The 20,335-nt window shown below is 35.7% G+C and overlaps 1 protein-coding gene across 1 annotated transcript in view; it reads right to left on the bottom strand.

Moving 5' to 3' along the window:
- LOC148946364 (tRNA wybutosine-synthesizing protein 4-like) overlaps positions 1-20,335 on the bottom strand; it is a 107,658-nt gene that overhangs the window by 49,796 nt on the left and 37,527 nt on the right. Inside the window, exons 5-7 of the mRNA XM_089097677.1 lie at positions 19,438-19,627; positions 12,185-12,384; positions 3,933-4,188 (exon numbers count right to left, since the gene is read on the bottom strand). Of these exons, the coding sequence (XP_088953803.1) occupies positions 3,933-4,188; positions 12,185-12,384; positions 19,438-19,627 (646 nt within the window). The remainder of the gene's footprint in view (positions 1-3,932; positions 4,189-12,184; positions 12,385-19,437; positions 19,628-20,335) is intronic.

Genomic DNA, 20,335 nt, shown 5'->3' on the forward strand with positions numbered 1-20,335 from the left:
TCTTAGTTTAAAAATAGAAGGAAAAGAAAAGAAGAAAAGTGCGAAGAAACAAGTAAAGGATAAAGAAGGAAAAGAATAAGCTTAGGTATTTTTACATAAACAAGTTTATAAGTTTACAGATTTTATACGCCTACAGAATTATAAGTTAACAATGTTTATGAGTTTACATAGTTTTTAATTTTACGCAGTTATTACAAGTTTACAGATAAATTTACATACAATATGGTCTGTAGAAACAGCAGAGAGCTGTCCTTGCAAGACACCGTGTTACACATCCACTTCCAAATGAAGTAAATAAAAAAAGGATCCTCCTATGAGGGCCCAGTCGACGATAGGGACGCGTAAAATGACTCGATTGAACGCTTACAGCGTAGAATGACCAAATTCGACCAAACTTTAATTCACCGCCCTTGTGAAGAACTGGACCAGAGGCTCCCATTGCCAACTTCGGCTTACCGTTTTATCTTGGTGACATGATTGAAACTTACAAGATCTGGAATGGAATTTTCTACGACAACATTGCACCCAACAACATTTTACAGTTTAGTCAGGGCCGTATCCAGAGGGGAAGGTTTGAGGATTTGAACCCCCCCCCCCAAATAAAAAAAAATAAATAAAAATGTCCGACTCGTAAAAACGTAACAAAAATTCATATAAACAAAGTTTTGATGCGTTTAAAAAGATTAGAAACCCCCTCCCACCTCATACTTTCTAGTTTTCTAGTTTCTCGTTTCGTAGAGAATTGTAAGAGGATCGCACCTTTTTTTCATTAAATTATTATATAATTTATTATATTATATAAATTATTATATATTTTACATTAAATTACACCTTTTTTTCATTAAATTATTATATAATTAATATGCCAATTTTGGTTCATTTTAGCATTTGTCTTGGAAAAGGACGGCTATGGGAGATATTAGAGTGAAGCGAGAGACCGTGAGCAAGGATCCAAATAATAATTTGAAGATAATCATCATTTGAATAGATCAAATTTCTATAAGAAAACAAACAACCCATTATAGAGATAAAATGTGTTCTAGGTGGTTAAAACACACTATAGGCACACAAAATGCATCCGGAAATTTGAGATATTGCCTCACCTAATAATATTCGTAAAGACGTATTAAGCAATAAATTATCTTCTGCGGATAAAGGATGACATATTGCCAAAGATTGTCCTTGTCAGCCGACCGTCTAGGGCCAAACGAAAAACATGCTGTCCCGAATGGAGTGGGAGGATGTCCTCAGAAGATTTAAGGGAAATGGAAACTTCTTGGGATTTTGTAAAGGGGGGGGGGGGGGCTTTGAATAGATTGTGTCGGAGAAGGAGCATGCGTAGCTGGGTTGGCCTCAGGTGGCTTGGTTCTGAAGTGAGTTGTTAGTAATAGTAGTAGTAGTAGTAAGGTATCTTGCTCGTGCCATAGAGGACTCCTGTAAGGGCTTTTACTTATGGTACTTTAGCTCAAAATAAACTCAACAGTAATTACTTCCAGCCTTTTGCATTGTTGTAATCAGTTCTGAGTTGAACAGGCCTTTCCATTTCAAGTTTAAGCCAACAACCTCCGGAGATATATTAGTCATGATTCCTTATGATTAAGGTAATTATAATTAAGTCGCTATCAGATATCTATAATTGTTAAATTTCATACGGAAACCTGTGGAAACGGAGGAAACCTGTTTTAGGAGGATGAGACCAAAAACAAAATTTAATAGAAGAAAGGAAAAAGAAAACCAAAGGAAAATTCGAAAAGAGATAAAAGAAAACCAAAGGAAGAAAAAGAAAAACAAAGAGAAAAATTTTAGGAGGAAACCAAAAAGATTAATTTTTAATATTACCATAAATTATTAATAACTATACTAATTATGTAAAGATTGTAAATCAACCTATTAGGTCTATCGGAAAAACAAATATTACAATAAATTTATAGTTTGTTACCCAATGGCGGATCCAGGGGGGCTCGCGCCCCCTCAACGTAGTGTAAAGTAGTGTAATTTACTTAATTAACGCAAGTTTGCGTTAATCAAACTTGCTCCTAACGCAAGTTTATCGGATCAACCTATTTTGCCCCCCCCCCCAAAAAAAAATCCTGAATCCGCCCCTGTGGTTACCTAAATCGTTGCTTGGTCTACCGCTTATCATATATCTAGGTTTTAACCTAATATCTAGGTTGATCATTTTTAAGGCTGCAACATAAAACAAATCTTTCATGTTTTGGTAATTTAGCGAATTTGAGATCCTCGGTCTATGGTTATGTCTTGTTATGCTCAATCTTCTACTGAGATTAATAGTCCGTCGATTGTTTTAACCCGGTCGACGTTTTCTGTGCTTCATAGGGTGATAAGGAGTTGGAAATATCTTGATCAGAATATCAAAAGTATTAGTGATATTTCTTCGTTTAAGAGTGGAATTAAAGAAATAGGTTTTAGTAAGTATGAATTTTAATTTTTTCTTTTGTTTGGAGGGTGGTGATAAATAAACAAATCCGTAAATTAGTAATTTAGGCCTTTTGGGGTACAATTAAAATAATATATTTGATGAAATTAATTGCTATTAAGGTCTGTGAAGCCGATTAGGTATTGTGTTGTAAACTATCTATTAATTTTTTTTCTGACACCCCCTTCGGACTGGTTTTTACTTCTTTAATTGGCCATTAAATTGTAGTTGTTCTTTGTTTTTTATAATAAATTCCTCTCTCTAAGTTGGAATTAAAAACAAGGTAATGCAAATAAAAGGAAAGGGCTATAAATCCCCATAGTCCAAAAAAACAACCAGCTGAGAATTCAGATATAATCCTATTAACCCCTCACACAGAAGGATAAAAAGGCCCCCCTCCCGGAATAAGATTGATACTGAGGACTGCCTAGAAAAATTGGTCCCGAATTCACATATGCATACAGATATGCTCTGTGCCACTGAAACTTTTAACCAGCAACTTAGGACACCTTTAGGGAAATTGTGCTATTTTTGCACCTAACCTCGTTTACTGGGAGGTTGATTACGATTAATGGGAGTTGATCACAGATGGATAAGGGCGTTCAAACGAGAGGAGGAGTTAGTCAACCGCAGAATAGGAGGAGTCAACCGCAGAATACCAGTTTACTACAGTTTAGATTTCTGTACTTCAGAAACCCTTTTATTAAAAGATTTTTAATTAATATAATTTAATTAATAAAGTCTACTAATTGAATTATTAATAAATATCTTAATAGTTAATTCATATAATTAGTAATAATATAAACTTAAAAACTAAGTATATTAACATAAATAATTGATATTGATATACTTATTAATTAACTAAATTGTTTAATTAATATTAGATTAACTAATAAAAATTAAATTTAAGGACGCCACAAGGTCACATTTCTAAACTGCATCAACAATCCTTGGGCCTCGGGGAACACCCTTTCTATTTGATATATTTTGACCTAAGTTGTCCTAAGCTCAAGTTTTTTACGGTTTGGGTACTTTCTCCATAGCGCCACTTAATCTTAAAAATACATTAATTGATTTTTATATAAGCTTTATACCAACTTCATAACGAAACGAACTCCAAAATATTTATTTGTCAAGTTTGACTCATGTTTTTCACGACTTCGACTAATGTTACATTCAAGTTCGACTGACATTCTCTTTTTTTCAAGTAAATCAGTTTCGACGATTGTTAATTTATGAGATAAAACGAAGGACCGGTGGAAATATTTCACCAAAATTCTGGCCTCTTAAAATATAACTACTTTGTATAAGCTTCATCTTATAATTTTTTTTTAATTATTATTATTTTTTTTAAGAAAAGAAAAAGGCTCCGGAACAGCGCATGGCGTATTATCATTTCAAATATTCTATTTTATTTGAATTTTATCGCCTTAAACCTCAACATCAACAAATATACCACATGGCGTTTACAGTTTTCATTATAATAAATAATTACCTCAAAAGCAAAGGATGTATGGCCAACACATGCAACTAATTTTGAATCAAAATTTAATGCAACTTCAGTCACGTTGTCCGTGGAACGTGTCCATGAAATAATGTCATCACAACGTCCATGCTGCTTCCCTTTGCTTCCAAATCCACCAATTACAAGAACTTCATCACTTACGATAGCGGAAGAAAAATTGTATCTTCTTATCTTGCAGGGTTTGAATGAAGTGCTAAGGACAGGGGAGTCCCTATGGATTTCTGCACTAGGAAATAAATGGAAAATAAGAAAATAATAGAATACAATGTTGTACCTTAAACCAAAAGAATGCAAAAAAAAAAATGTAAAGCTAAGAATGCGACCTAAAAGATGGAAACCAAAACAATGGTTTACATTAAAATGGAAACCAAAGACGGTACCAAAAGATAATAGAGTAAACGATCGTAACCGTCACAAACCGTCGTGCCTTAAACCAAAAGAATGTAAAAAACAAATGTAAAACAAGAGAAAGCAAATCAAAAGATGTAAACTAAAAGAATGTAAATCAAAATATAATAGAGTAAACGGTCGTAACTGTCGTAAACCGCCGTGCTTTAAACCAAAACCAAACGAATGTCAAAATGAATGCAAACCAAGAGAATGCATCAAAAGAATGGTTTACATTCAAATGTAGACCAAAAGAAGGTAAACATAGAGTAAACCATTGTAACCATTGTAACTGTCATAAACCGTCGTGCCTTAAACCAAAATCAAAAGAATGTAAAAACCAAATGTAAAGCAAAGAATGCAAACCAAAAGATGCAATCCAAAAGAATGGTTTGCATTCAAATGTAAACAAGAAGACTGTAAACCAAAAGTTATTAGACTAAACTGTCGTAACCGTCAAAAATCGTCGTGCCTTGATCCAAGAGAAGGTAAAATAAATGTAACAAATGTTAACCAAAAAATATAGACCAAACGAATGGTTTATATCCATATGTAAACCAAGAGATATTAGAGTAAACCGTTGTACCTAAAAACAAAAGAATTTGTACCACGTTTACATGATTTACGGATGTGCAAAGTTTTAGGTCTTTTCTAGTAGCTACTTTTTGCAAGATTCAAAAACTTCAGCCAAAAAATATTACCAAAACTACTGATAAATTATCACATCACCGATCAAAACGGGCCAACACGGCCGTACACACTTCTTCTCTGCCTCGCTTTGTTTAGGGGTTAGTAATGCTGCCTCATTTCCGAGAATTATACACAAAATTCAACAAAACTTCAGCTTCAATATTAAGCAAAATTATTACCACTGCCACTGATAACTCATTATATTACCAATCATCACAAGCCAACATCTCTTCTCAACCTCACAATGTTTAAAAATTATTTATGCGGCCTGAATTTGAAGAATACTATATAAAATTCAGCAAAACGTACACTTCAAACTAGAGCAAAATCATTACCACTGTTACTGGTAACTCCCCATAGCACCAATCACCACAGGCCTAGACGGTCATACACACTTTTTCTACATCCCACTTTATTTTAGAAGTTACTAATTCGGTCAAATTTTGGAGAATAATTTATAAAATTCAGGAAAACTTCAGCAAAAATTATTACCAGTGCTACTGATAACTCACCATACTACCGATCTTACGCACCTTTTCTATATCCCACTCTTTTTAGAAGTTATTAAAGCAGCCTAACTACGGGGAATAGTACATCAAATCCAGCAAAACGTCTACACCCCTCTTCTATATCCCACTCTGTTTAGAAGTTAGTAATTCAGCTTGAATTAAGAGAAGAATATAAAATTCAGCAAAACTTCAGCAAAAATTATTACCACTTCTACCAATAACACCAATCAGCACAGGCCAACACGACCATGTACGCTTCTTCTATACCCAACTCTGCTCAGAAGTCAATAATTCGGCCTCGTTTCGGAAAAAAATTATATAAAATCCAGCAAAACTTCACCTTCAAATGTCAGCAAAAATAATTACCACTGCTATCAATCAACACACTACTAATCAACACAGGTCAACAAGGCTAAGCCCACTTCTTCTATATTTCACTCTGTTGACAAGTTAATAATGCGGCCTAATTACGGAAACTAATATTTAAAATTCAGCAAAACTTCAGCTTCAAACTTCAGCAAAAGTTATTAATATGCTACTGATCATATAACCAGTCCCCACAGGCCAGCATACCGGAGCACTCTTCTTCTCTACACTACTTTGTTTGTAAATTAGAAAACCAGCCTCATTTCTGAGAATAATATATAAAATTTGGTCAGGTCACCAATTTACTCTAATTAACTAATTAAACTAAAATTAACCCATTAACTAAGCAACTTAATTTCGCAGGTGATCAACTGCTTTCAACCATAGACATTTTTACAGATGGCCGATACTAGATTTTTCACGTTAATTGGCACTGGAACTTAATTTCGTCTTTTCTCTGATAGAGACAGTTTTCAAAATATTAATTACTATATATCAACCACAGTTTATATAATTAGCAGTATGATCTTTCCCTATATCACCCATTATAAAAACCCTGACCAAGGTGCGAGTGCTCCAGAGAACGTATAAACATAAGCGGCATTAGATCTTTTCACGGGTAGACAATGAATAATCACCTACGGAACAAGTACTGACAAAACCACTTGGCCGGCTCACCAATAAGTGGACAATAAGTGCACAAATAAGTGGGAGGAGCTTTTTGTTCGCACCGAGAATGAAGAGCCAGAAATCATCTGCGGTAAACTTACTGGATAATTATATAAACTGTGATATCAACGCACTTTCGTCACAGAACGCAAAATTGACTCCCATAAATAATTAATTATTTGACGATTAATTAATTATTTAATTAATTAGTGTAAATTTAATGCACCCATGGCTGAAATTGAGAAATATTCCCAATTGTTTTTAAGTCCGGTTAACACAACTCGTCAACTTATTCTTCGTGTAGCCGATCTAAGCAACCTAGTTTAAAAGTGGATCAATTACTGATAACAATACACATTTACATTTTATTTTTTCATCTATATACAGCCCGCACACACACAAAAATCATAAAGGTTGAGCCATAATAAGAAAAAAAAAAGAAAAAAACATTCAATCAACAAAAAAATCGAATAAGACGATAGTGAGTTGACAAGTACGCATAAGCCATACCTGAGAGTTCCCTATGCCGTATATCGAACTTCGAAACAACATCCAAGACGGTTCCATTGCAACTGAATCCTCGTGTAAATGAACCCCCGTTTAACTCAACGTCCGCGCAACTCAACCCCAGTTTTTTATTTTATGCTACTTCAACGCAAAACTATTCCTCCGCCTATTCCTTCTAAAAGAGAACAACTTATTTTTCTCTCTTATATATTTGAAACCTAGCAAAATTTGTCATACCCAGGGCACGAACACACTTGAATCTCATGGCTGAAGCAATAGCTACAACTTAGTATAGAGAGCCAAGGTCCATAGTAGCCAACACGTTTAAAACACGTTTAAGAAACACTGTCTCGTAAGAAACATTTGCCGTTAATACTGGTTAAGGAGTGGTAGATATTACTTAGCTTTATAAGCAGAGGTTTAGTTGCACGAGGGTCCAGTTACACAGGGTTCAGTTGCAAGAGAGTTTAGTTATAGGCGCACCTACCAATACACCGAAGTTGTTCGCCAGAACAACGAAGTTTTTGCCAACAGTGAAAGATAAAGAATAAATTTTACCAAATTTAAAATGATTTATCTGAATTTGATTCAAATCAACAATCTTAAGTATTAAGGAAAGCTCAGAAATACAAAGGACAGAGTGGTCATAAAAAGTAGAAGTAGAGTGATTTGAAGTAGCCAGAGCATGTCTATTATACCTTCCTCGGTTTGCAACAGACTTAAGTATTAAAGGAAGGCCTGAAATACTAAGGACAGAGTGGTCAAAAAAGTGGAAGTGAGTGATTTGAAGTGGCCAGAGCATATTATACCTTCCTCGGTTTGCAACAATCTTAAGTATTAAGGAAAAGCCTAAAATACAAAGGACAGAGTGGTCACAAAAAGTGGAAGTAGAGTGATTTGAAGTGGCCAGACCATGTCTATTATACCTTCCTCGGTTTGCAACAATCTTAAGCATTAAGGAAACGCCTGAAATACAAAGGACAGAGTGGTCACAAAAAGTGGAAGTAGAGGGATTTGAAGTGGCCAGAGCATGCCTATTATACCTTCCTCGGTTTGCAAGAATCTTAAGTATTAAAGAAAGGCCTGAAATACTAAGGACAGAGTGGCCACAAAAAGTGGAAGTAGAGTGATTTGAAGTGGCCAGAGCATATTATACCTTCCCCGGTTTGCAAAAATCTCAAGTATTAAGGAAAAGCCCGAAATATAAAGAACAGAGTGGTCACAAAAAGTGGAAGTAGAGTGATTTGAAGTGGCCAGAGCATGTCTATTATACCTTCCTCGGTTTTCAACAATCTTAAGTATTAAGGAAAGGCTTGAAATACAAAGGACAGAGAGGTCACAAAAAGGGGAAGTAGAGTGATTTGAAGTGGCCAGAGCATGTCTATTACATCTTCTTAGGTTTGCAACAATCTTCGCACAACCAAACTGGATGTTGGTCATATAGATGGTCAATACTGGCTTTTCTCATTAATTCATTTTTTTCAGACATAATATATATAGGATGATTGAGCAGTCTCATCCTACCTAAAATATTTATAATTTTTTTTATTGATAAAATAAAAAAAAAGTTTTTTCCTAATAAAAGTAAGGAGCCACATTAAAACTTAAAACGAGCAGAAATTATTCCGTATATGATATGGGCTGCCCCTCCCCCTCAATATCCCTCTCTTCACGCTAAATTTTTCAAGAACTTTTAAAAAATGTTCTAATTCTTATTATAGAAACCTTGTGTTTCAGGAATCGTTCTAAAATAATTGAGACAAAAGGTCGAGTTTTGGTTACTATTGAGCCGCGTCGCTCTTTACTTACAGTTCGTTACCACGAACTGTTTGATAGGCACTTCTTTCCAAAAACCTTTATCGTGCAAATTAGGTATATAGTGTTGTTTTTCTAGGCATATTGATTAACAAATTAAAAACACATAGATGTAAAGAAGTTTAAAAGAGTGCGTCCAGCTGGTCATGGCTGACCAGTTCCGCTGTGATAATTAAAAGTGTAACATATGCCATTTTGGTCGAAAATGCCATATGTATGTGTCGTGGGTAAACTAAGCACGAGGAGTCAAATGGTGCAGTCAGAACTGTCCTATCTTGTGGCGTTACGATGATAAAAAGAGACATAAGCCTCTAAGTGGCGTACGTCTCTTTTTGGTACTTGAATGATATACCCCCTGCAACTCAAGTTGTTCATGCATTGACGTACCGTAAACCGGTTTCTTTTGCTAGTTTTATCCAACTTAGCGTGAGAAAAGACAAAGAGAATTGACAGAATATATGGTTAGTATCACAATAATTGTACCTAAGACATTTTGCATACAGGCCTGCTGTATTTACCCCCCCCCCCCTAACGTGCATATATATAGCCCAAATTTGTTTCCAAAGTATTTTATTTTTATCATACTTAGGTATATTTTATTAGAATTAATCTAACATCACTTCTTGAGTTTCAGGGGGTGTATCATACAAGTACCCTCTTTTTTATCAGGTCTTGTTGCAATTCAGAATGACAGAACAGGATTATCCTATGGAGCTATAACATAGGGACCTGGCATTTGTCTCCTTTTTTGTCAAGGAAAAAGGAGACATACACCATAAACTGGAATAATTTTGAACTCAGTCGGAATACTTGAATTTAATTTATACCACTGAAAAGAGCCAAAAAAGTTGATTTAGAATATGTTCCCTTTATCGCCACTAGGCTTAGATCACGCACTAGGCATTCTTCAGAGCGACCACAGCCGACAAACGTTTTTCCGTTTTTTGGCTCTTCTGAAAAGTTACAAAAACGGCATATGTTGCACTTATGATTATCACAGCCGAGCTATCCAGGTACAACATAGCTGAGTCTGAGGCCGAGTCTTTTTTTTCAAATATTTATTAACAAAACTATCGATTTCAATGCTTAGGCCTGTGTATACATCTTCCTTGATGGAATCAAGTTGGGTAGGGTCTTTTTGAGGCTGAAGGGCCTGTTCTTCCCTGATTATCTTGAATATTATAGATTTAATGCAAATGAATACTATATATTTACTATATGCAGGGTGATTGAATAGTCCTACCTTAAAATATTTATAATTTCTATATATATAGTTACTTTCTTCTCAAACGTACAAACTAATCCTACATTGTTGTTTCTCTAGGCACATTGATTAATAAATTAAAAACACAAAGAGTTAAAGAAGTTTACCTTAGTAATAGCACGTCCAGCTGGTTTCACGTTATGAAGTTTAGAAATCAGGTTCAAGTGCAAAAGATGGTGGAGGACCATCAAATGAACACCCGCTCAGGCTGTAGCAAATAGTTGTAGCATAAGACCCATGACAACGGGTTTTGCAATCCAAGAAAAAGAAGAAGAAGCGGTTACCTTCCCAGTGCCAGCAACCTGGGGTGTGTCAGTTCTAGAAACGTTCAGTCAGGACCCCAAAGAGTCCATTCAGAATGCAGCAAGGGAAATTGGTCTTTTTTACATTGCGTGAACTGTGATGCCGCATTCCTTTAAAGCATTCTCTAATGAAGAAAACAATATTTGTATTGACTTTCTGGGAGCAAAACTGGTTTCGCATGAAGTTTTGCAAGACCTTTTAAAAACTGATTTATGATGAAGGAGTATTTGACATTAGTGGATCTACGGACCGTCAGAACTGTCATTAATGGGGAGATGATGATCCACTGACCTGGAGCCAATTTGGGAATCGTGATGCCACGAGCGAGTATGGGAAAAACAATTGCTAAAGATGGTCTTACCTAATTACCGAACAATACCGCACTTAATTACCGCACTAATTACCGAACAATATGGCGCTCGACCACTTGTCTAACCATAACTCTAGGAGGGGCTGAGGAGATTGGGCTCTGGGACAAGTACAAGCAAGTAAGTAGATGAAAATCTTTGTATTAACTAACGTATTAACGTATTCGTATTAACGTAACTAACGTATTAACTCAAAAAAATTTCAGAATCAACCTAAGCAAACAGAAAGGTATGTAATAACTTCCAATAGGATTTACGGAGTTTATCTTTCATGATGTAATAAATGCCTAAAGATATCTAAACATGTTGAAAGATAAAATCTGAAAAGTTGTTAATACCCAGTAGAAGTATTAAACAGTAGAAATATTTTTTTTCGCAAGAAACAACTCTTCTAATTTTGCTAGTAATATTTGCGAATTGCTGAATGAAAATTTTTCCGGAGATAGTTCGGCCAAAGTTGTCAAAGTGAGTGGCCGGCTGGAAGTTCTAACTTAAAGCCCATTCAAAATGCAATTTTACTAAAACCGGGATTTAGCTAGGGCTAATTTGAACCAATCCGAATTTTTAAACCAATGAGAAACATTTCATGAACAATTGGCTCAAATTAGCGCAAACTAAATCTCGGTAATAGTAAAACCTCACGTGAGTGGTTTTTTACACCTTATGACGTTTTTCTTTGGGGGTTGGTTAAGAAGGAAGTTTACAGTATAAAACCAAAGATTTTAGAGAAACTGGAAGGCTGACTACAAGAAGATATTTCTGCCATCCTGCAAGAGTTAATAGGAAAATCAGTTAATACACCGTGATGCACCGTGCACCGTGATGCTGGTGCATTTATTGAATTTTAAATCGGATTTTTAACTTTTTTTATTTAAAATAACTGTCAATAGTCATTATTAAGAACTTCTTAACGAATTCCGTACCACGTTTGACTGATTCTCCTCAATCACTCTCCTCTCCACCTTAGCTAAATTCCTGTATCTGGTTAACTGGAGCCCGCTAAAACCGACCAAAAAATTAAAACTCAATTCCCAGACTCAACAAATTTCGGACTTCCTAAGAGATACTCTCTGATTCGCCTGAGGACAGATGTCCCCTTGTGTGGAGGTATGCAACAACCCCAATAAATCTTACCCCCATAGCCAAAATATCAACCCCAAACTAAAAATTCAATTCCCAGACTCAACATATTCCTAGCTTCAAGAAAAGTTTCTCTAAAAATTCAATTCCTAGACCCAAGATATTCCTAACCTCCAAGGAAAGGTTATCTGATTGACCTGAGGACAGATATCCTCCATGGGCGAAGGTATACTACAACCCCAATATATCTTTGTAAAAACTTACCGTTCACAAAATCCAATGTCTCCAGATTTAAGAGACATCTCTCCTTTAAGCCCAATGGCAATTATATAATGTTTAAGAAGGTCAATCCATACCTCATGTTCATCAAATGACTCTAGTTTAGATATTCTCTCTTTTTCGGATGAGTCAATACACTCCCAGTAAAATTCTTCAGTCGTTGCACATACAGCTTTATCCCAGCCCTGAAGAACCAGAAATGAAAGAAGTAAGTTGTTCATATATATATGCGCAAAAACTATATAAGTAATTATCAAAGACGAAGAACGTTTCTTAGCAACATTAATTAAAAAAGCTTTTTCCACAAAATAAGTTTTTTAAAAAAAGTACAGAACTCCATGAAACGAAAAATGAGCAAAAATAGAATCAAATAATCTACCAAGCATAAAACTACCGCAAATCATCATCAATGAATAAATGAAACCCAAAACGAACAGAAATCACAATAAATAACCGAGTCAAACTCAAAACGAGCAGCAATTAAAATGAGTAGGGCTCAAAACCCTTATTCTTTCTAAAAGCCAGAACACAATTTGCACTTTACTGAATAAAATACAAATGAATGCGTATTGTCAGTTTAATACACATATTTTGATATTTATTCCTTAAACAATAATTGATATTTGGTATATTTTTAAAAATGATAAAAATCTATTTAAAACCAAACTATAATATTTTGATATAAAGTTATAAAAATAAAAAAAATTTTTTTTTTTTTCAGTAAAGTGCAAATTATGTTCTGGCTTTTAGAAAGCACAGGGGGTTTTGAACCCTGCTCATGTTAATTTCTGCTGGTTTTGAGTTTGACTGGGTTATGACTCGGTTATGTTTGTTTTGGTTTTTATTTATTCATTAATGCTGATTTGTAGTAGTTTTATGCTTGGTAGATTATTTTATTGGATTTTTGCTCATTTTTGGTTTAATAGAGTTATCTTTTTTTTGAAAAACTTATTTATAGTTTGGCCTGCTGTTTGTATGCTGGAGAAAGATTTTTAGCAATTTTTAAGAGCATACACCCTTTTGAAAATCTTGACACAAAATGTATCTTGACACAAAATCTTGACACAAAAGTGTTTAATTTTTCCATATACATCCTCTAGTTGACCTGATAAATAAAACTTAATACCATTCCCCAAAAATTAAATCTATGCTCTTTGACAGCCTGGACACACTTACACTCTTTTGATTTAGTTTTAAGAGTAGAATTAGCCCCTAAAATTGAACTTAATACCTTTAGTCGATCTTGGTATATTGCTGAGATGTTTTATTGGCAACCAGCATACACACAATATGTTTTAATTTAATTTTAAGGGAACATTTAGTTTTAAGCATAATAGGCAAATTACATAACTGAGGGGGGTTGACCTACCGAATAACCCTAGAGATATAATTACTAGGCCGTTCAGCTACGGTGAACAAAATGGTTGTCTTAAAATTTTTATTGGAGGTATTTGGAAAATTATGAGCTAAAGAGGAGCTTTTGACCCTTAAAGAGAGCACTATGCCTTTTAATTTCCAATCAAATTAGTTTATTTAAAATAGCAATGGTAATTGTGTTAGTAGTGACATGCATATATTACTTTTTTGTCAAGTGATCTTCCCCAAGTGGCCTCTGAAAGATCGAACTTAATACCCGAATCCATTCTTTAGATACGTCTTTTTGACAATATGCATGCACAGTGTGTTTTGATTTATTTCCAATTCCCCCTCAATATTGTGTCAAATTTTTACCTTTATACGGGTAGCCCTAGTATCATAGTAGTAGTGGTAGTAATAGGAGTAGTAGTAGCAGTAATAGTGTATTATTATTAGTAGTAGTAACAGTAGTAGCAGCAGCATTAATAGCAGTAGTAGCAGGTAGCCATTTCCTCAACTGAACACTGAAGGCTCCTCTTGATATACTGAAGGCTCCATGTACTGAAGGCTCCATGTACTGAAGGCTCCCAATACTGAAGACTCCTCTTGATACGATAACCCGTTCCAAAAATATTACTGATACGCCGGTATCAGCAATCTGTATGCACACAGTATGTTTTGATTTAGGTAAACTTGCCCCTCAACGTTTCCTCAGATGTTTATTTCAATAAACTCAGCCTTAGTAGTACTCGCTACAGAAGTAGTAGTTTTAGTGATAGTAGAAGTAGTAGTTGTGATAGCAGTAGAAACAGTGGCAGTTGTAATAGTAGTAGCGCGCAAATATTCTCTTTTTGGTAAATTGATCATCTCCCTGATCATTTCCTGAAAGTTACAAATTAATATGCTCAGTCATTCCTAGTTACACCCTTTTGCCATCCCACATACACATAACATGTTCTGATTTAGTTCAACACTCCCCTCAACATTCCCAGAAAGACTCACCTTAATGCCCTTCATATTTTGGGAAAGTAGAGATCAAACATACATACCTTTTCTCAATGACTTATTTTATATGTGAATAATGAATAAATTGCCCAACTTACAGCCCTTGCCCTGATGCCTCGGGTGGGGGGGGTGACATCCACAAACACATAATTACTGAACCTTTCAACAATGCTGAACAATAGATGTCTCAAAACTTCGTTTGGATGTTCGTTTTGGGAAGTGATGGGCGTGCGGGGAGGGGGGCAGGTTGGTCTCAAGTCACTTTGAATCACAAAAAGGGTGCCATAACTTCAAATTGCAAATCAAATGAGCCCCATCTGAAGTTTATACGACCACCCATTCCATAAAAACCTTATATACCCCCATGGTATACCTTAAAGCCCTTTCCCCAGGGCTCTAGGGGGTTCTGTCAATCCTGGATGCATCGTTATATAATCTTTGGACTATTTTGAACAAAATGGTTATCTTAAAATTTTAATCAGATGTGTTTGGTGAAAAGAGAGGTAGTTTGGAGAGAGGCTAGTTGTACCTTCACCATTTTTGACCCTTAAAAGGGAACTAGAATTTCCAATTTTCAACAAAATGAGCCACGTCTAAGGTTTATACAATGATCCTTTCCACAAAATAAATACCCCCGGGGCATCACTATGGGCGCCCATAAGGGGGGTGGTGGTGGTGGCGAGGGGCCCCCCCCCCTGGCGGAATGTCGGGAGTCATATATTTGTATTAATTTAAAAAAATTTTCCACCGAATAAGTTTTCAGAGAAAAGTAAAGAGTTCTATTAAGCCAGAAATGGGCAGAAATAAAGTCAAATAATCTTCCAAGCGCAAAACTACCACAAATAGGTTTCAACAATTAAATGAAACTCAAAACAAACAGAAATTATAATAAATAGCCGAGTCAATCTCAAAACGAGCAAAAATTAACATTACTAGGGCTGATAACCCCCATGCCTTCTCAATACCAGAATATAACTTAGGGTTTACTGAAAAAAAATGACCTTGGATTGTGAGCTTAATATAAGTATACTGATATTTATTAATTAAAATAAAAAAAGGGTAAAAAAAAGTGAGTAAAAAAAAGTTTTTTACTTATTTAAGTAAAAAAAGTGAAAACATTTAGACATATTTTGTTCTCAGTAAAGCGCAAATTATGTTCTAGTCCTGAAAAGGCAAGGGGTTACCAGCCCTACTAATGTTAATTGTTGCTCGTTTTGAGCTTGACTCGGCTATTTTTTCTAATTTCTGTTCATTTTTAGTTTCATTTATTTATTGATAGTGATTTGTGGTAATTTCACGCTTTGGTGGTTACTTGACTTCATGTGTGCTCTTTTTTGGCTTAATTGAACTTTTTGCTTTTCTTTGAAAAACTTGTTTTGTGGAAAAAGTTTGTTCGTTTTTTTATTGACAAAGTCATTTTCATGAAAAAAATAATATTTTATATATTTTCGAGTATTTTCTTTTTGTTCTATAAGAATCCATCGATTGGCTTACTAGTTGTATATTGGGAGAAAATTTTTCCACAATTTTTAATCGAAACAAATAGTATGGTTTATTTTCTTTGATACCTCCAAGTTGACCTGAAAAAATAAAACTTAATACCAATCCCAAAAGAATCTATTTATGCTCTTTGACAACCTAGATACACTTAAAATGTTTTTATTTATTCAAGATATATGAGTAGAAGCAGTAATAGTGGTAGTCCGGGCCCCTTTAGCTTATTACCCCCAGTTGTTCTCGATTCATTTCTGGAGGGTTATATTGACAAGCGTATACTAAAAACCGTGTTATTTAATTGATAAGTAGCATTCAGCTTAATAGCAAATTGGGTTAATTCTGCAATTGTGGGGGTTTGACACGCCCAATATTCCTAAAGATGGGCGCCCATAAGAGGGGGCAAGGGCAAGTGGTTATGAGTCCCCTCTGAAGTTTATACGACCATCCTTATATCCCCCCAGGGCATAACTTACAACCCTTGCTCTGAGGGTTGTGGGGGGGGGGGGTTGGCATTCTCTAAGTCATAATTTTCGGATCTTTAACTTACGCTGAACAAAATGGTTATCTCAAAATTTTGATTGGATGTGTTTGGGGAAGTGATTGACGTATGGGAGGGAGATCTGGTTGCCCTCCATGAGCTCTCTTTGAAGTTCCTATGATATTTCTTTCTATAAGAAGTGTCCTGGTCTAAAAAACAAAACAGTATATAGTGCCCACATTGCTCTTTACTTAGGCAGCGCTGTCGCCCTGCCCATAATATTTTGTCTTGAGATTTCAATTGTACAGCACTGGAAGTGCCAATTAGACCAGGTAAGCCGCCCCCCCCTAAAACTCAGCCTATGGGCGCCCATGGGCATAACTTACAACCCTTGCCCCCAGGCTCTGGTGGTTTGTACCAATCCCAAGAGCCGTGTTTTACGATATTTGGACTATCTTGAATAAAATGGTAATCTCAAAATTTCTATTGGATGCATTTCGGGAAAAACGCCGCGTGGGGAGGGGGTATCTGCCCTCTGATCACTTTGGCTATTAAAAATGGCACTAGAATTTATTATTACCAATCCAATTAGCCCCCTCCGAAGTATATACGACAATCCTTTCCATAAAAACCTTATATGCCCCCAGGGAATACCTTACAACCTTTGCTCAGAGGGCTGTGGGAAAATGTCATCCTCAAAGACATGGTTTCCGGACCCTTGAACTCCGCTGCACAAAATTGCTATTTCAAAATTTTGATTGAATGTGTTTGGGGAAATGATGGGCGTGGCAATTACTCTCAAATTACTTTGACTCTTGATAGGGGCACTATAGCTTGCAATTTCAAATAAATTTGCGCTATAGATTTGCACATTAGGGGGGGAAGCATTAACGGGTCTGCATGCCAAATGTGTTTGGCACAATTATTCTGCATATTAGATAGATAGACAAATAAGTGTATTTTAAAGCCAAATATGCGGCCCTGAACACAGTAAAATAACATAAATGAATATGAATGGGGTGTGTGTGTGTGTGTGTTTAACCCCCCCCCCCCCGAAATGCCCTCCCATTTTTTAATTTCCGTAGGGGGATTGAATTTTGGTACTTGTGTATTGAATTATTTTCTGACTTCAACTATAAACAAAACTAGCTAAAACTAAAAAAAAACTCGAATAAAAGTTTGAAATTTAGAAACCTTATTTTCCACCGGGGAGGTGGGTATTTTCCACGAGAGTATTGTCCAAGGAGGGGGTATTTTCCGCGGGGGTTACTTTCCGAAGGAAGGGGAGGGGTGTTTTTCGTGGGGGAGGGCATTTTTTGGGGGGGGGGGTTAAACACCCCCCCCCATTCACTATATTCATTTATGTTATTTTACTGTGTTCATGGCCGTAAATTTGGCTTTAAAATATACTTATTTGTCTATCTATCTAATATGCAGAATAATTGTACCAAAAACATTTGCATGCAGACTCCTTATGCTTACCCCCCCCCCCCCTAATGTGCAAATCTATAGCGCAAATTTATTTCTAAAGTAACGAAGAAACTAACAAAGATAAACGGTGTGTTCTCAAATTTTACACAGGGTAAATTTGAGTGAGCGGCCCATAATACACAAATACCAAAACTCCTTCCCCCTACAGAAATAAAAAAAAAAAAACCCAAATAAAGTTCTCAAATTTGGAAAGCCTTATTTTCGACTGGGGGTATTTTCCGCGGGGGGGGGCATTTTCAGGGGGGTATTTTCCGCGGGGGGTATTTTCCTCGGAGGGGGTATTTTTCGGGGGGGGGGGGGTATTCACCGTGGGGGTAAACACCGGCCACCGCAGAATAGCTGCATGGCATGCAGAGTAGAAGATGTTATTGGTAATTTTCTCTTCCACCCCAGTGCTATTTCCCACCCTTATAAGTTTCATGCATTCTTTGGGAAAGTCTTATAGTTTGGTTAATTTATAATTCCTTGAATAGGTTCGGTAATATACGATACGTAAATTACATAACATCTATATGTAATATAGGTACCAAAATACCTTACTAGACAAAGCAGTAAAATTCAAAATTATATATATATATATATATATATATATATATATATATATATATATATATATATATATATATATATATATATATATATATATATATATATATATATATATATATATATCATTTTATTAAAGTTAGCTCTTGTTATTTTATTTATTTCTATTATGAAAATTGTAGTTGATTGTTTGTCAGATCCAATATCAAGATTTAAATTATATATGAGCTATTTTATATTATTAATAGCTATTTTTTAAGATCTAAGTGCTGTAAATGAAATTAACTTATAAGTGAAAAAATTCAATTTAATTTTACAGAGTTTAATGTATGGTATCGTGATGAATGAGCCCGGAGAATCTAGGAGCTGGGCTCAAACCTGCCAGTCAAAAGGCACTCAAGGAGTGGCAACCCCCAAGGTAAATGCAACCAAGAAACTGACACAGCATTGTGCTGCTGTTTTGGTCTCAGGGAAGTATGTGCAAAGTTTCTTATAAGTTTCAACAGGATCAGAGACATATGCCTCAGATCTTTGATTATTTTCCCTTCCCTTGATTCGTAAATCTTCTTACTGAAATTATCAATTTTTTTTAATCCCCCCCTCCAGAAAATATTCCTGCGTAATTACCTGAACAGGATTAGAATATTTTCAGCTTACTATCAACAATGTAACAGAAGGAAAAGTATTTTTCAAATCTGGAATATCTGGTCCAGTGCTTTAGGGTAATGGTACATAGGTGGTTTTCAAACCTGGCAACCCTAGTGTGAAGGAAGGTTTAATTTGAAAGTTACCGTGAGACCTAGTTAGGATGCTGGATGAGACTTAGCTAGAAAACTAAAGGTTAGAAAGGAAAACCTTGACTTACAGCCAACAGAAAACGTTTTTTATGGTCTTCAACATGGGGTAGTTTTTGGATAGTAAGCAGGGCTGTGTTTTGAGCAATAAAGTGTGAGCACATAATCTGACCAAATGGATCCTCAGGACATATTTGTTCATAAATGAAGAAAGCTGCATCTGTAAAGTAGCTTCCAGTCCAATTAACAACATCTGTGGAGCTAAAAAGAAAGATATAGTAGGGTGAAAAACCAAGGGAAAGGAGAAAGACTAGGAAGCTAATAAAAGAGTGGAGTCAAATACATGTTAGATATTACACCTATGCAGGGGCGAATCTACAGTATTTTCATTGGGGGAAGACAAGAGGGGTCCATTTTCGGATATTCAAGGAGCATAGGCTATATAATAATTTTTTCTCTACATTATTGGAGGGGCAACTGCCCCCCCCCCCTTGGCCCGCCCAAACGACGCCCCTGCACCTATGACATCTTTGTTCGTAGATAAATGGAACTGTAGCTAAAAGGTAGTTATTAACACAACAAATAACGTCTGTGGAGCTAAGAAGAAAGACATAGCAGACCGAAAAAGCAAGAGAAAGCAGAAAGACTGGTGAGTTAATAAAAAGTGAAATCGAATATATGTTGGATATTACATTCATAATATCTCTATCCGTGGATAAATGGAGCTGCATCTTAATTTTGGTTACTTGCCTAATAACCAATTGTGGAACTAAAAAATAATTGTGGAGCAATAACATTTTTGGAGCTAAAAACCAAGTGAAAGAACTGAACCAAAAACAAAACAGCCAAGAGAACATGTTTAAACTAAAAATCAAGTATCAGCCGAATTAAGAGCCTTTTCAAACTACTACTACTACTACTAAGCCCTCACCGTGGCACCAGGTCACCTGAGGCCAACACAGCTACGCA

This window comes from Artemia sp. Qi Xiang Cuo, chromosome 12 (genome assembly GCF_049724085.1).
Source record: "Artemia sp. Qi Xiang Cuo chromosome 12, ASM4972408v1, whole genome shotgun sequence".
Classification (NCBI taxonomy): Eukaryota; Metazoa; Arthropoda; class Branchiopoda; order Anostraca; family Artemiidae; genus Artemia; species Artemia sp. Qi Xiang Cuo.